This window comes from Pelophylax lessonae, assembly GCF_965119305.1.
Source record: "Pelophylax lessonae genome assembly, chromosome: 4".
In the NCBI taxonomy this organism is placed as follows: Eukaryota; Metazoa; Chordata; class Amphibia; order Anura; family Ranidae; genus Pelophylax; species Pelophylax lessonae.
Window position 1 is genome coordinate 633,079,202 of NC_138771.1, and position 18,356 is coordinate 633,097,557.

General features: G+C 43.0%; 1 protein-coding gene across 1 annotated transcript in view; it reads right to left on the bottom strand.

Annotated features, from left to right (window-relative positions):
* Positions 1-18,356, bottom strand: part of LOC309552880 (extracellular calcium-sensing receptor-like) — a gene marked incomplete at both ends in the record, with an annotated part of 45,320 nt that overhangs the window by 14,956 nt on the left and 12,008 nt on the right. The window contains 2 exons of the mRNA XM_082253791.1: positions 39-162; positions 6,266-6,493. Of these exons, the coding sequence (XP_082109917.1) occupies positions 39-162; positions 6,266-6,493 (352 nt within the window). The remainder of the gene's footprint in view (positions 1-38; positions 163-6,265; positions 6,494-18,356) is intronic.

Sequence of the window (18,356 nt, forward strand, 5' to 3'; positions counted from 1 at the left end):
TAAACAACAAATGTCAGAAATAGGCCCGGTCGTTTTACCTGTTATATTGGAGATCTCTCCTTGGGGGCAGGGAACACATTGGAAGCAACACACGGGTTGTCCTCTTTTCACCAATTGTCTGAAACCTGGAAGACAGCTGCTGCTACACACCGAACGAGGGACCTGAGCAACCACAAATGATAAATATTATTACACTGTAAATTTCAGAAAAAAATATACACTTATACATATACATAAACCTTTGCTACGTCTGACACTTTAGAAAATCTGATTTCACGGTGTCCGAGGCATTCCTTATTTTATGGAGATTTCCTAAAGCAGTATTAAACTGAAAAGCAAACATTTATTATAATGCAGCTTTCCAATTCTTAGATGTGGTGGCTGCATTCGTTTTCTTTTTAGGCTTTCTTTCTTCTATTTTCATCTGGTGATCCAGCCAGTAAGTCAGTTTATCTTTCAAAAGAACAAGCTTTCTTGCGGATGTATCAGTTTACAGGAATGAGACAAACCATTTACCACTGCCAGGGGGGCTTACGACAATCAGCTTTTATCTATTTATGTAAAACCTTTATCCCAAAAGGAAAAAAAACTCTTTACTGTAACTGTTTATAAAGTTTGAGCTGGAGTTTGGCTTCAATGTGTTAGTGTATCCAAATCTGCTAGTACATTTAACACTCCGATGCTGCTGTCAAAAGGTGCCCCCTGTGCTCCTTCATCCAGAGTGGGGGCACTCTAATGCAGGAGGTGTGTTACTGGCTAGATCACTAGAGATCAAATCAGTCAGGAATTAAATGGAGGACTTTTATTTGGAAAAAAAGCTACAGAACAGATTACAGGGATAGCCTGGTAATTGTGGATAACAAGTGGAATGAATAAACAAAGTTTTAAAATAATGGTGACTAACCATTGACGTAATTTCTGGGAGAGCTGGGACGCACGCCAGCTGAGGAGCTGAGGCCGGGCGCGGGGAGAGGGCTTTCCCCAAATCATCACTGACTGTGGAAACTTCACACTGGACCTCATGCAACTTGGATTCTGTGCCTCTCCACTCTTCCTGCAGACTCTGGGACCTTCATTTCCAAATGAAATGCAAAATTTTCTACAGTCAGTGATGATTTGGGGAGCCATGTCATCTGCTATTGTTGGCCCACTGTGTTTTATCAAGTCCAATGTCAGCGCAGCCCTCTACCAGGAAATTCTAGAGCACTTCATGCTTCCCTCTGCTGACCAGCTTTATGGAGATGCTGATTTCATTTTCCAGCAGGACTTGGCACCGCCCACAATGCCAAAACTACCAATACCTGGTTTACTTGATCATGGGATCACTGTGCTTGATAAACCAGCAAAGTCGTCTGACCTAAACCCCATAGAGAATCTGTGGGGTATTGTCAAGAAGAAGATGAAAGACACCAGACCCAACAATGCAAATGAGCTGAAGACCGCTATCAAAGCAACCTGGTACACACCAGTGCACAAAGCAAGGTCCGTAAAGACATGGATGAGCCAGTTTAGGGTGAAGAACTTGGCTAGCCCACACAGAGTCCTGACCTCAACTAAATAGAACACCTTTGGGATAAATTAGAGTGGAGACTGTGAGCCAGGACTTCTTGTCCAACATCAGTGCCTGACCTCACAAATGCTCTTCTGGAAGAATGGTCAAACATTCCCATAGATACACTCCTAAACCTTGTGGACAGCCTTCCCAGAAGAGTTGAAGCTGTTATAGCTTCAAGGGGTGGGCCAACTCAATATTGAACCCTACGGACTAAGACTGGGATTCCATTAAAGTTCATGTGCGTGTAAAGGCAGGCGTCCCAATACTTTTGGTAATATAGTGTATATGTAAATAGTTAATAGTTACACACACACACACACACACACACACACACACACACACAGGGCTGCTGTTAGAAGCCCCCACCCAAAAAAAAAAAAACTTTTTTTAAAGTTATGAATGGACACATTGAGTGATCAGTACCAATCCCTTATTGTGTTCATTCAGGAAAGGAAGGGGCTGGTAAATGTGACATATTTAACAGACTCTTCCATCCCCCACTCTCTATCTCGAAGGATCCTTTTGTGTGCTTGCAAATGCTGGTGAGAAGGAGGAAAGCCAGTGCACTGCGGTAATAGGGGCACACAGGTGGGGCCTGGGCAGCAGGGGGAAATTTATGGTGCACAGGGAGGGTGACAGCCCATACACATGTAGGGGGCCCGGGGATTCTGAGGGGCCCAGCCGCTCAGGCTCCAACAAACCAGATTGAGTTGTTGCTGTTGTAGTAACTAGCAATTGCTAAAGCAGGGTGGCCACAGAGCAGGGCTTTTTTTCAGCAGGAACGCGGGGGAACGCAGTTCCGGCACCTCCAGCACTGAATGTATGTATGTAATAGCAAGGGGAGTGGGGTGTGTTGGAGGGTCTCTTGATGCTGGCTGCTTGGGGATCTATTGTCACTGGTTGGGATCTGTTATTGCGTGAGGGTCTGTTGTTGCTGCTGGGGGATCTATTGTTGCTGGGGGGGGGCTTATGTTCTTGGTAGGGATCTCCTGTTGAGGTAGAGGTCTATTGTTGGCTGATCTATTGATACTGGTTGCTGGGAGAGCGGTTATTGCTACTGGAGGGGGGTCTAATGTTGCTGGGGTGGATATTTTGTTGTGGGGTGAGGTATTTTGTTGTGTGTGGGAGGTGGGTAGGGGATGGAACCAAGAGACAGTGCTCAGAGGTGGGTAGTGGGTGGAGACAAGGGGTCACTCTGAAGGGGGAAGTTCCTGCACCTATTCTCTGAGAAAACAAAGCCCTGCCGCAGAGTAAGCCAATGCAGCTGAAGGGATGTCTCTTTGCTGGATTGGGCTCTTTGCTGACTATTTGAGGCCATCTCTTTGCTGGATTGGGATGTCTCTTTGCTGAATATTTGGGGCTGTATCTTTGCTGGATTGGATTCATTTTCATATATTAAGTTGTAAGAGTGTTAAAATAAAAGTGTGTGCATTGAAGGACTCGGTGTGCACTGAAGGACTCGGTGGAATGGCCAGTGGGCAGATTCGGTGGGACTGCCAGAGGGGAATATTGGTTGTCAGGCCTAAAGCTGTCTAAGGGGCCCCAAAATTTCTGATGGCTGCCCTGGGTGTGGCGGGGGAGGGGGGGGGCACAATTACTGGAACCGATCCCCTGTATGGCTCTCTCTGCAGCAGCTGAAAGCCAGTGGGAGGGAGAGGAGAAGAAGCCAGCTTTCAGCTGCTGCAGAGAGAGCCATATATGGGATCAGCTGCAGTAATGTCCTCCTCCCCCCGTGCTGATCATCCTCACTGTCCACATCCTACTCACCCAGCTGTCCCCCTGGGCCCCATACAGGAGGACTGGTGGTACCCCCTTATCCCCAGCTCTGCACACACACACACACACAGTATGTATATATATATATATATATATATATATATATATATATATACATATATATATATATATATATATATATATATATATATATATATATATATATATATATATATGCGCATGCAGCTTTGCATTATTGTTTTCATCCCTCTTGCTGCACTATTGTATTATGACTGTGGGAGGTTTCCCAACTGCCAGAATTTTTGACTGATAAGTTGAAATGTGAAATAATTGGCTGTAGCAGAAGGCGGTTTGTTGGCGAAGGGCTGGAGAGCGGTACAATAATGAGGGTCTGCAGGCAACTGTGAAGCATGCAGGTAAGTGTACCTATAAGAATTGTTTGAAGCCAGAAAGTGGTCACACCAAATATTGATTTGATTTAAATTTTTCTTTTGGTCGCTCACTTTGCATTTTTGTTAATTTATGCAAATAAACAATTAAAATATATATATTTTTTGAAGCTAGGTTCATTTTGATGCAAATAGGATGCAGGTTTCCCAATTTGCATGACAGGAGACAATGACCGTCTCTCAATGGAGCCGGTTCACACAGCTCCAAGACGGGCCACGGTCCGCACTGGAAAAGGGTCCTGTGCGTCTTCTGGTCCATTTCAAGTCTGAATTCGGCCAAAAATTGGGGCTGAACTGATTCGCCTGATTCGCCCCTTAAATAAATTTAAAAGAGCAAAACTAAACCCTGGGTGGCTAAACTCCAACATAAAAATGTATATTAGAGCTAAAGAAAAGGCCTTCAAAAAATACAAGACTGAGGGGTCAGTGGCAGCATTTAAGCACTACAAAGAGTGTAATAAGAAATGTAAAGATGAAATCAGGGCGGCTAAAATAGAACACGAGAGACATATAGCGGAGGAGAGTAAAAAGAACCCCAAGAAGTTCTTTAAGTATATAAACAGTAAGAAAGCGAGGCCAGAGCACATTGGCCCCATAAAAGATGATAAAGGAAAAATGGCCACAGAGGACAGAGAAAAGGCGGAAGTGTTAAATAATTTCTTTTCTTCAGTCTTCACAAAGGAATCGGGGGGCTACACGAACCCAGCTTGTAAGGCCGAACTAAATAATACACCTCAGGAAGTGCCGCCATGGCTAACAGAGGATAGACTTAGAGCTAAACTAGAGAAACTTAACATAAATAAATCCCCGGGACCGGATGGCTTGCACCCAAGGGTTCTTAATGAGCTCAGCCAGGTGATTGCCAGACCATTATTCTTGATCTTTAAGGATAGTTTACAGACAGGTATGGTGCCAGCTGATTGGAAAAAAGCCAACGTGGTACCAATATTTAAAAAGGGGCCGAGATATATCCCGGGTAACTATAGGCCGGTCAGCCTAACATCAGTAGTCTGCAAAATTTTGGAGGGGATGATAAGGGACCACATACAAGACTTTAGTAATGAAAACGGTATTATAAGTAGTAATCAGCATGGATTCATGAAAAATCGTTCATGCCAAACCAATCTATTAACCTTCTACGATGAAGTGAGCTGCCACTTAGATAAAGGTAAGCCTGTGGATGTGGTGTATCTGGACTTTGCAAAGGCCTTTGACACCGTTCCCCACAAACGCTTACTGTACAAACTAAGGAAGGTAGGTATGGACCATAAGGTGAGTACCTGGATAGAGAACTGGCTCCAGGGGAGAGTCCAGAGGGTGGTGATTAATGGGGAGTACTCTGAGTGGGCGGGTGTGGAAAGTGGGGTCCCCCAGGGTTCTGTCCTGGGACCAATCCTGTTTAATTTATTCATAAATGATCTAGAGGAGGGGATATCTAGTACAATCTCAGTATTTGCAGATGATACTAAATTAGGCATGCCAATATCTTCTATGCAGGATGTGGAAATCTTGCAAGCAGACCTGAACAAAATAACGGGGTGGGCAACTACATGGCAGATGAGGTTTAATGTAGAAAAATGTAAAGTAATGCACTTGGGGGCCAGTAACCAGAAAGCAAGCTACTCACTAGGGGGGGAACCTCTGGGTGAGTCTAGGATGGAAAGGGACCTGGGGGTACTGGTAGACAACAGGCTTGGAAGTGGCATGCAATGCCAAGCCGCTGCAAGCAAAGCCAACAGAATACTGGGTTGTATAAAAAAGGGGATTCACTCCAGAAATAAAGAGATTATTCTTCCACTCTACAAAACTCTGGTCCGGCCACATCTGGAGTATGCTGTCCAGTTCTGGGCACCGGTCCTCAGGAAGGATGTGCTGGAACTGGAGAAAGTCCAGAGAAGGGCAACAAAAATAATTAGGGGAATGGAGGACATCAGCTATGAGGAAAGACTACAAGCACTGAACTTATTCTCTCTGGAGAAGAGACGATTGAGGGGGGATATGATATCAATGTACAAATACTGTACTGGCGACCCTAGCATAAGGAACAAACTATTCAGAGTAAGGGAATACAATAAGACACGTGGCCACTCACTAAAACTTGAGGAAAGGCGGTTTAACCTTAAAGTGCGTAAGGGGTTCTTCACTGTAAGAGCGGTAAGGATGTGGAATTCTCTTCCGCAAGCAGTCGTATCAGCGGGGAGCCTTGATAGTTTCAAAAAACTATTGGATGGACACCTTAAAGACCACAACATACAGGGGTATACAATGTACGGTTAGCAAACACACACACACATCATAGGTTGAACTGGATGGACTTGTGTCTTTTTTCAGCCTCACTAACTATGTAACTATGTAACTATGTAACTATGTAACAGAGAACAGGGACACAGCGGACCCCCTGCTGTGAGCCGCGGGTGCAGCTCGTGTGAACCCAGCCTGAAGCATTCGTATTTTACTGCATTTTTTCACACCTGCCTAAAACCTTTGCACAGTACTACAATGAGTGCTATAAGTCAGCTCTTACCAGTTCATCTCCAGAAGGCCAAATGACAGCACTAGTGTTAATGGTGAAAGTTTCTCCTTCGGTTCGGGTTGTGTCATAGCTCCCGACCTTCGCTTGCTCTATAATACCGTTATCATTTATCTTCCAGTTGACAATGTCGTAGTTGGCAGGTGGGTCGCCGTTCTCATCAAAGAACATTTCACCACCATTGCTTAGCCTGATGTGGACCTTCTGAATATAGTGAGAGAGCTGCAAGGAAAAAATTGTGAGCATATTTGAGAATTTTTTATAAAACAGGTACTAAAGGCTGCAAAACAATACCCACTAAAAAAAAAAAAAAAATAGCTTAATCTGGGGGAGTATGATATTGGTCCTCTTATTTGGAATTTTTGGGTTTTGTCTCTTTTTTTGTAAAGTCATAATTTGTATAGTACTGTATCTTTAACCACTTCCATACCGCTGAACGTCATATGATGTCCTGGGCTTTCAATAGGGATATCTGAATGATGAATACACCTGCAGGCATCATTCAGATATCCTTTTTTTCTGACGGAGATTCCCTGCACCGTAAAAACAATCATTGCAGCAGTTCCGCAGCTTGATTGTTTTTACAGGCGGTGGGAGGGGACGTCTACCATAGAGTGGACTGAGGACCAGATGGTTCCCGGTTATCTCTATGACTCTCGGAGGCCATTATGACGTTACACCCGCCCCCAACAGTTGTAAACACTGCCGGGTGTTCAGCTGGAAAGCCTGAGGTCGTTTTTTTTTTTGTTTTTTTTTTTTGGTCTCAGGCTATCCAGCCTAGAGCAGAGATGTGGGGTCTTATGAACCCCACATCTCTCCATAAAGAGGACCTGTCATTCCCTATTCCTATTACAAGGGATGTGTACATTCCTTGTAATAGGAATAAAATTGATCCAAAAAAAAAATAAATTCAAGGGAAAGTGTAAAAATATTTTTTTTAAATAAAATAAACAATAATAAAAAATAAAAAAATTAAAGCACCCTGGTCCCCTCGTGCTCGCACACAGAAGCGAACGCACACATAGGTCGTGTCTGAATATGTAAACAACGTTCAAACCACACATGTGGGGTATCGCCACAAACGTTAGAGCGTGAACAATAATTCTAGCACAAGACCTCCTCTGTTACTCGAAATTGGTAACCTGTAAAACGTTTTAAAGCATAGCCTAGGAAGATTTTTAAGTACCGAGCTTTGGCCCCATTCCATGAGTGTGCGCAATTTCAAAGCGTGACATGTTAGGTAACTATTTAGTTGGCATAAGATCATCTTTTAAGTTTTACAAAAAAATTTGGCTAACTTTACTGTTTTTTTTTTTTAACTCATGAAAGTGTTTTTTTTTTTTTTACCAAAAAAATCAAAAACGTTTGAAACATTGCTGCAAAAATACGGTGTGACATAAAAATTTAAATGACTGCCATTTTATTCCCTAGTGTCTCTTAAAAAAATATATGTATAATGTTTAGAGGTTCTGAGTAATTTTATAGCAAAAAAATGTTGATTTTAATAGGTAGGAGAGGAATGCCAGAATTTGCCCAGTTTGGAAGCGGATAATATGTAAATGTAATAATCATTGAATCCTTGAACTTGTAACACGTTAAGTTTTTTTCAATTTTTTTTTCTTTGACCTAAAAACATATGTACTGTAATATCAATCCACTTGGCTTTAAAGGACAACTGCACTTTATTTATTTATTTTTTTACTTAAGCCCCGTACACACGTACCGATCGTCGGCCGACAGAACGTCCTACAAATGTTCGCGGCTGGTGTGTTTGTTGTTTGTCTGTTGAAAAGTGCTCAAAACTTGCCCAGGACATTTGTCTGCCGACAGAAAATGACGTCACTACGTTCCACGCACGTTCGCCGCTACAAAAGAGGAAGTGAGTGTTTGGCCGTGACCCTTCTGGGCATCTCGCGCTGATTTCGGTAGCATTTGTTTGGTTGACGACATTTTGCTATTTTCCGAGACATCGTTCGAGAATTTATTATGGCGACCGTGAATTCGTCCGTTGCTGTCGTTAGTGTTGGAGTTTTGGCTCTGAGACGACGTACGAGCAATAGGAAGAAGAAGCGGACCTCCTGGACGAAAAATTGGTTGCTTAACCGTGATCAATTTTCTCATATGTCCTTGCTGAGGGAGCTCCAGGAAAATAATCCTGATGACTTCAGGAATTATTTGAGGATGACGGATCCCATCTTTTACCGTCTTCTTGCCCTGGTGTCCCCCTATATTCTGAAGCAGGATACTTGTATGCGGCTTGCAATTACTCCTGAGCAAAGGTTAATTGCGACGTTGAGGTATCTTGCAACAGGGAGAAGCCTGCAGGATCTGAAGTTCACCACAGGCATCTCCCCCCAAGCTCTTGGTATCATCATCCCTGAGACCTGCTCTGCCATCATCAAGGTCTTGCAGAAGGACTATATCAAGGTATGTTTGATTGTTTACATTACATTACATGTATTACTAGTTTCACCCGAATTATGATGTTTTTGGATGTACAGCAATTGACACAGGCCATTATTTGTAAACTACCCTCTGTCCGCATGCACATAGTAGTAAAGATGTAGATTATCTTTAACCATTTGTAAAATTACCCACTAACCACCCCACCATTCTCTCCTATGTGTCCCTAAACGCATTGCCTGTTAACAGTATGTCGAATTTATCTAATTTTATTGCTTTCCCTCAAACAATTATTCCTTGGCCAATGTTTTAGTACCTAGTTAATGATTTATCTAAAATACATCAGTCCATCCATTCCCACCTATGATTCTGTATGTTTATGTAATGATGTTAAAACCTTCACTGACCACAAGCCCTTATTGATGTATAAATGCCCAGTTTTACTTACCCATCCCCCACCCACATGCTAAATCTCAAAGTCAGCATATACCAAAGCTCAAGTTCAGCGGTCTTCAAACTATGGCCCACCAGTTGTTCACGAACTTCAATTTCCATCATGCCTAGTCATGTCTGTGAATGTCAGAGAATTACAAGGCCTCATGAGATGTGTAGTTCTGCAACAGCTGGATGGCCGTAGTTTGTAAATCTCAGCTCTAGCTGGTGAGTATAATGGGCCATACACACTAGAAGATTGTCAGAACAATTTATCCTTCCGATTTACCAAAACCAAATAATATGAGGTCCAACAAACACTTTCAAATCCTATGCAATCTGGTAGGCCCTTGCACTACATAGAAAAGGTAAATCTGCACGAAAAAGTCTTCAGAGAATCTTCTAGTGTGTATGGCCCTTTACAATATAAGAACAATAGGAGGTTGAAAATAAATGTATGTAGATGTTACATCCCCATATCCAAACCTTTGCCTTCCTGTTGTATATTTTTTTAGCAAGTTGCATAAGCATTTAACAGACAACTGTGTGTGTAATTAATAATGTGATGTGCTCAAGCACTAATTTTATTTTTTTTATTTTTTCCCCACAGTTTCCTTCAAACGCAGAGCAATGGCTGGAGATTTCTGATCAATTTCTGGAGAAGTGGAATTTTCCCAATTGTGGGGGTGCTATTGATGGGAAGCACGTCCGCATTGTCCCCCCTCCGAATTCCGGCACATTTTTTTATAATTATAAAGGTTTTTTTAGTATAGTCATGCTAGCCATAGTTAATGCAAACTATGAGTTTATTTTTTTGGATATTGGCAAAAATGGCCGCAATTCGGATGGGGGAGTTATTGATCAGACGGAGTTTGCTCGTCGTCTAAAGAACGGCACTCTGAACCTGCCATCCAGGGAGCAAACTGTTGAGGGTATGAGCTTTGTGTTTATCGCAGATGAGGCTTTTGCGCTTGGGGAGCATCTCATGAAGCCCTACCCTCAGAGGAACCTCACCCCAGACCAAAGGATTTACAACTACCGGTTGTCCAGAGCTCGCAGAGTTGTGGAGAATGCCTTCGGGATAATGGCCAACCGGTTCCGGATATTCCTGACGTCCATAAACCTGGCACTGTACAAAGTGGATAATGTGGTCTTGTGTTGCTGCATTTTGCACAACTTCCTACGCAGGAATGCACAAAATTATGTATTGCAGCAACTGGATACTGACCCTGCTATGCCAGGTACAAGTGGAGAGGCCCAACCTTCTAACCAAGTGGAGTCCATGCCGTCAATGGAAGTTGGACGGTCAGCATTGACATCACACAGGGCCGTCAGATCCGCCAGGAATATCTGGACTATTTCGTGGGGAGAGGAGCTGTGTCCTGGCAGCAATCACTGTCACACACCCATTAATCTTGTTAAAGATTGGACACACAAGATAAATGTCAGAGATATATTATTTTTCAACACATTAAACAAAAATTGCAATGATTCTGTATTGTGGATTATAATCATTTGGGCACATATGCCAAACACAATTATTTGGGTTAATCATGTGTTATATATGTGTGACTTTGGAAGGGTTAATACATTCATCAGTGTGTTTCTTGACTGTAGTCTCTCACCAGCTGATCCAAAGTGATGATGGCCATGTGTTATTTTTTAGCCAGTGGTGTAAATACAAGGGCCTTCTGCACCCCACAAAATGTACACAAACCCTGTCACATTGAGAACTAGGTCACACCCAAGGTTCATCTAATGTCACCTTACATTGGTGTTCATTGTCCAGAAGTTGCCCATACTATATATTTCATATAATACATTAGGGTATTAACAAAGTACCTACACCTGTTATGTTGTGTTCATTTATGACTTCCTTCTCACTGCCCACCAATGTTAGGATATGTCAGTGTTATGTGAAACTTGATCATTGTTCATCTCAAAGTGTTATATATATATAGGTAATGGAAAGTGAACTAGAGCAACGAACAAGCAATACACTATAGATTACACTGATCTCCCTACACTGATTGCTACTGGCAATATCAATGCCATATTGAATCCTAGGACTGCTAGTACCTTGAGTGTTGAGTCACACTTATGCGATGCGGGAAGTCTGCGACTTTGCAGCCTTCCAGCATTGCATAAGGGTGACCCGCCACTTACTTTTTGCACAGGATTGTATTCCACAAGTGTTAAGCACTGTGCGATCCAATCCAGATACATCAGAAATAAAGGGTCATGTGCGACTTGTATGCGTGTTCAGTGCGAATGTAGCCATACAAAGTGTATGTCTCAATTCACACTGCACATCTGATGGCATGTAATATCGTAGCGCACTGCTCCTTTATTACATGCGATCAGATGTTCATGCGAAAATCAGCTATACAGTTTGTATGGCTCAATTCGCACTGCACTCGCACAAAAGTCGCACATGATGCATTTATTCAGCCGCATCAGGATAGGATCGCACAGTCGTTCAAACTTGTGTGATCCGATCCTGTGTGAAATGTCAGATCGCACTGTGATATGCGTTAAAACTGGGGGTATCTTTAACATTTCATTGACACCTCCAGCAACTCGCATATGGCAGTGTCCAAAATGCTTTCATTAACATGTAAATATGTGAATAGGACAGCCATCATACATTTAGTGCTTCTTTACACAGCTTTAGACCTCGACCCCCCAACGAAAGTCTAATAAAGAATTGAACACACATTGTTGAATGTAAAAATGTTTTAGTATCAAACATTCACAGGGTTAGGGTTAGGGTTAGGGTTAGGGTGTTGTAAAGTGCTTTTCCCAAACTTGGGTACACTCTTTAACATCTGAGTGTAATTAAAATGCCATAAAACATTATAAAAAATTTGTAACATCAGGAACATCCCAATACAAACATTAAAAACGTAGTAAAATTGTGGCTTAAAATTTGCCAATCATGTCCACAAAATTGCGCATTTTGATTTGTAATGCCGTTGCAGTCTCCTTTATTTGTTCCAGGTCTGCGCAGCATTGGAGAGCCTCACGGGTCAATTTGGCTAATGTGCAACTATGTAAAACATGGTCTGTAAAAAAAAAAAAAAAATGAGTCAATGTGAATCACCTACATGAGGTCATAATAATAGAGAAACATTTGGTGTCCAGGTAATCTTAAATTCCTCTCGAGTTAATACCTACCCTGTTCTTATGCTCTTTTGCCCTAGGCTCTTCTTCTTCCTCCTGTCCTCCTCCGATGCTGTTGCTGATGATTCTGCCGGTCTCCTGAGCTTACTATAGATTTATTAGGGGTGTGAACGCATGATGACGTCATTGTGAGGGCATGGTCGTAATGTATATATATTAAGATGCAGAGACCAGAGACGGGCAGAATGCACGGCAACAGCATCGGAGGAGGACAGGAGGAAGAAGAAGAGCCTAGGGCAAAAGAGCAGACAACATAAGAGCAGAAGATTGGACAGCAGAAGAGTGGAGAGGAGAAGATCCAAAGAGCAGAGTGGAGAAGACCGGATGAAGATATTTAAGAACATTTCATAAACGTCTCCTGTCGTTATTCACATACACTTCCATTTATGTGGTTAATGTGTAGGGGTACTATGTACCCCATACCCATTCACATAGGGATTGGGGTCTGGGATCTGGGGGCCACCCTTTGTTAAAGGTTGCTTCCAAAGTCCTAGGAACCCCCTGGCCGCATGACCCCCCAAAACCACCAGACAGGGTTGTGGGGATGAGGCCCTTGTCCTCCTCTACATGGGAGCAAGGTGCTTTTGTGTGTGCGGTGCAGAGGCCCCCTGGCCCAAAGCAACAAAACCCCCCCATGTTGAGGGCATGTGTCCTGCTGTGGTCCAGGGGGTGTTTGGTCCGCTTGCTCGTTCTCTTTCCTGGCCTGACAAGCTGCATGCTTGGATAAGGGTCTGGTAGGGGTTTTGGGGGTAACCCACGCTGTCTTTTTGTTGTGGGCATACCCTCAAACTCAATACCACACACAAAAGGCCTGGTTGTAAACTTGGGGTGGACACCCACGGTGGGTTATTCAATTTGTCTGTGTACTTCCCCCTCAAAAATCTTCACAGCGCAAGTGGCCCCGCAAGTCAGAGCATCCTGATCCGACTTACGGTGCCACTTCCATTCAAATAAAGAGGCTCCCATAGGGAACTAGTGTTGACAATTGGAGGCTAAAAAAACACTGATAAAAATCATTATGAAAAAACCTACGTGGGCACACAATTGGCTCTCTGACACTTGGTCCTGGATCCTCCACATTTTCGGAAGTGGCTTCCACGCTGCTTGGCAAGTTGCCAGGAGATCTGGGTTCTGACCTGACTGGGGATGCCACATCCTCGCATGACGCAACATCTGCAATGTAAATTTGTAAGGGAATACAAGAATATAAGGTTAAACAATCATTGCAAATACACATATTTCTATGATCCCACTACACAAAAATCTGTGCCTACAAACCTTCATGTTGCTCTGGTGTCTCATCACTTGTTGGCTCCACCAGAATAAGTTCAGGAATAATGTCTTCATCTACATAATACAAAACATTGGCCGTATCATAAAAGTCACAAGAGGTACATTTGTTAGGACATGGTGCCCTGCTTGATAGCTCTTTTAGTAACAAATATGAAGACATGTACATGGTTATCTACGAAAAATATGGTACATTAATGTTTGACAGTGCATAGGAACCAATTACCTTTAGTAGAATCTGTGCCACCATCTGGGCCCATGTCCTCCTCTTCTTCCACAACTGCCGATGGAGCTGCCAAACCTCTCCTCCTCCTTTCCCATTGTTTGGCACGGAGTTTACGTTTTTCTCCTATTTAAAGGTTTGAATAATAATCTGTGATTAATAGGAATGTTTGCTGAGAAGATTCGTGCAGGAAAGAACGTTCGTTGCAACACAATACATATATTTTTAACTATGGCTTCCTGACTTTTAATGTCATATACTAAAACATCATCAATAGATCGATCTAATCACGACATGACAACTAAAATGAGTAATCTAACTTTTTACATAGACATTATAATCTAGACATGTTAATACAACATACACAAAATTATAAAAAACATATTGCATGATTAAAAAAAAAATTAATAAATAAAACTTACTTTTTTTCAAAATCCGATGGATTTGGCCCAGCTGATCCTGCTCACGGTGTTTCAGGTCAGACCACCGTTTACGAATCTGATCTTTCGATCGCTCCACACCGAATTTTTTTACCAAACAGGCCACCACCTTATCCATGATGCCATCTTTCCTGGCATTGGGCCGATCGTAATTTGCCAACTTGCCATCATAATCCATTTTTTCTAAAATGGAGACCATCTCCACCATTTCTGGCTTTGACATGGGTGTAGCCCTTGATTTTCGGGTGGCCCAATCACTTCGGCCCACACTAATTGAGCTCCCAGATTGTTGAGACATTATTCTTGATTACAAGATTTTTCCACTGCTTCAGGTGTGAGTGTCGCATGTAGGCCTGATCTTCGGCACGTACACACCCCTGCACAAGCCCGCCACTGGAGGAGGAGTTGACGCCTGCGCTGTATTTAAAGGACGCCAGATCGTTCGGCCGACGATTCGCTAGCGGACATATCGAGAGTTGGAGCACGATCGAGCGGCGAATCACGACTTTTCCCCACAAACAAAGGTACGACTCTTTTAATAGAAAGTGTGTGTTTTGGGCCCTATACAGCTTTTATTAGGAATATCTTTATTATGTGCCAAAATACATGCTATTTTAATATGTTATGTGTTGTTTTGTGTCTTGCAGGCATATACTGTCCTGCAATATGGTGGACAATTACACCAGCCACAACTTTCTAATAAGTTTTATTGATGAGTTCAGGCAACTGCCGTGTTTGTGGCAAGTGAAGTCCGCAGATTATAAAAATAGAAAACTCAGAAAACAGGCCATGGAACATTTGGTGGCCTTCTACAAGCCCGTCTGTCCTGGGGCAAATTTTAATTATATACGCAAAAAAATAAACAGTATTCGCACTGCCTACAGGCGGGAGTTAAAAAAAAATAAAGGAGTCCACCCAGTCTGGAGCAGGTGCACGGAATGTATATGTACCACGGCTGTGGTACTATGATAACATGCGATTCCTGGCAGACACCATGGAATCCAGGCCGTCAATTTCAACACTGCCTTCTACTTCGGCAGAGGGCTCAGTGTCGGTTGATCCAAGCCAGGATGAGGATTTCCTGGAGGAGAGTTTTACTCAGGTATGGCATTTCACAATATATTGTCTGCTAAAATGTAATCATGTAACAAAATTATAAGCTAAACCATAATTGACCCTTTATGTAAACGGGCATAGCAAGGGGTTGGCATGACAGGCAACCGCCAGGGGCGCAGGCCAAGGGGGGTGGGTCACAAAAACATTGGCATTGTTTTATTGTTTATTTTAACAATCCACTCAGCCTGCACACCCCAGAACCCCCAGTTTGCAGGCGGATTCATGCAGGTGTAAAACATTGAGAGCTGCTTCATGCAGGTGTAAAACATTGAGAGCAGCTGAGCCAAAAGACCAGGAGACTGAGACTGCCTCTCACTGCATCCCCAGCACACCTCTGGTCTTACAAACACTGCTGCATCCCCAGCACACCTCTGGTCCTAACAAACACTGCTGTAGCCTCAGCATTCCTCTGGCTCAACCTTTTTTAATACAAAACTAACAGCTCCTGCAAATGATCCATCCATCCTTGCTTCCATGTCTCTGGTCTCTCACTCTGGGTCAGCAAGGCAGGTGGCTTCCTTATTCCTGTTTCCCTGCACTGCTTCACCCTCAATGCCCTACATCAAGCCCTCTGCAAGTTCAGGCCCCTCTCTCTCTGCAACCCCCTCCTCTCTCTCTCACACCCCCTCTTTCTCTCCCTCTCTCTATCTCTCAACCCTCTCTTTCTTTTTCACACCTGAGACAATGATTGCCCACTAGAGAGCTCTACACTGGGCAAACAAGGGGCAAATTAGAAACTTTTAATGCCCTTTAATTTTTTTTTGGGGGGTGGGTTACAGTTTTACATTGATCTTGGGGGGGGGGGGGGTTGTTGCCAAATACAGCTCCTCAACAAGGGCACTGGAGACCCTAGATACGCCACTGTATGTAAAGTCTGCTATTTGTTCACAATAATATAACAAACATGCATTTTTATATACACTATAACATTCTAATCAATTGTTCATTTCATCAACAGGGAAGTGTCACTGAGGAGGAGCCAGGTTGCAGCCAGGAGCCTGGGGAGCCTGCGGAGCCTGAGGAGCCTGTGGAACTATTTCCACCACCACCTCCTCCTGCCAAACGGAGGCAAAAGAGGAAGCACGTGGATGACATAACCGATGAATTTATCCAGGAGGCCACCATAGCCCTACGTCGGAAACCGGAGGCCAATGAGTCCTTCGGCAACATGACGGCAAAAATTTTGGATAAGGTGGACCTCAGGCAGTGTCAGTATGCCAGAAAAATTATCCTCGATGTGCTGCAAAAGGCTGAAAACGGGATCCTTAATGAGCACAGCCATGCATGCCAGGAGCACCCGTGCCCTCCACCTCCACCTCCACCTCCACAACACCCACCACCTCGCCAAATGCCACATGGCCAGTGGCAATATGGCCAGCAGGATCCAAACCTGCCCTCATGGCAACCTGATTTCAGTTACCAGCAACTTTAATTTTTGTAACCCCCTATTATTTATTTTACCCCTGTTTGCCAGTTTCTAGTTTAATTTTGTCCAAATGGAACTTTTTTATGTTTAGTTTATTATACGGAAAGTATTGATGTTTTCTTTGGTTTTTTTTGCTGAGATACAAAAAATAAAGAAAATGAAAATAAAAAATGGCCTATCTGAATTTGTTAACATGTTTAATATTGTGCATAACCTGAAAAATATGTTTTAGACATTAATTCATACAAGAATAAAGGGTCATATCAATAGTTAGATCTTTGGTGTGAAAATACAAAAATAATGGTGAAGAGTTCAAATTATTTAATTATAAAATTTGATAGAACAGATAGAATAGACAAACATTATCTTCATCATAACAGAACACATGCCTTTTGATTAGAAAAGTATGGCATTATGAGCAGCATCTTCCTTCTTCTCACATTTATCAAGATGAGCATGTGCTCCGCATTTCACCTATTTCTTGGACTTCCGCGAGCCGAAAGTTCTTTCTGAATAAAATGTTGAGTTTACTAGAGAAAATTCTTCCGGGAACTCATTTGGTTTGATCATGCGTGTTGGGATTTGTAGCTGTGTGTCGGCCGAATTGTGTACTGACAGGCGAACAATCGTCCGTTCTGGTGTCCGCAGACAAAAATTTTCATGTTTGCAAGAAAGACTTTTGTCCGCGGATTGTGCGCAGACATCTGTCGGAGGCACCATACTAACACGCGTACAATCGGCAGATCTTTCGTCCGCCGACGTTTGTATGCCGACGATCGGTACGTGTGTACGGGCCTTTAGTGTCTCCCCACCCTACCCCCTTAGTGCTGCCCATCTGGTACTAAACTTACCTTCATCCCCATCCATTCATATTTACCGAATGCCTTGTACTTGGCAAGTGCACTGTAGCTCTACTAATTCCTATAGGAAAGCTGCACTATGAGCAACCACTTGAGGCCATTATAAGTATAGTTTCCCTACAGGAATAAATGAGGCCATGACACAATTTGCCGTATGAAGTGGCCATTTCTGGAGGAATGTTGAACGTCTAGTAGCAGGGATGCACAGGGAAGAACACTGGACTGGAGCCAAGGGCAAGTATAAGACCAAGTGAATAGCACCTAAAGCTACTTTAAAAGTATAATATAATTTATTATACTTAGGGACATGTGCTGTTCAAGCTCATTTGAAGAAGTACAAAGAAACGGGCCATATTGAGGACCACAGACTCAAGAAAGGAAACCTAATGCAGCAGATAAAAGACACACACCTATTTTCCTTCCACATTGGAAGATGTCCACTTGTCCAGCAGTGTCATCAGCACAGAACTGGCGGAATCCAGTGGGACCCAGATACACCCATCTACTGTCCAGAGAAGTCTGTCCAGTAGTGGTCTTCATGAAGGAATTGTGGCCAAAAAGCCATACCTCCAATGTGAAACAAGGCTAAGAGACTCAACTATGTATGAAAACATAGGAAAGGGGATACAGAAAAAATGGCAGCAGGTGCTCTGGACTGATGAATCAAAATGTGAAATATTTGGTTGTAGCAGGAGGCAGTTTGTTCATGAAG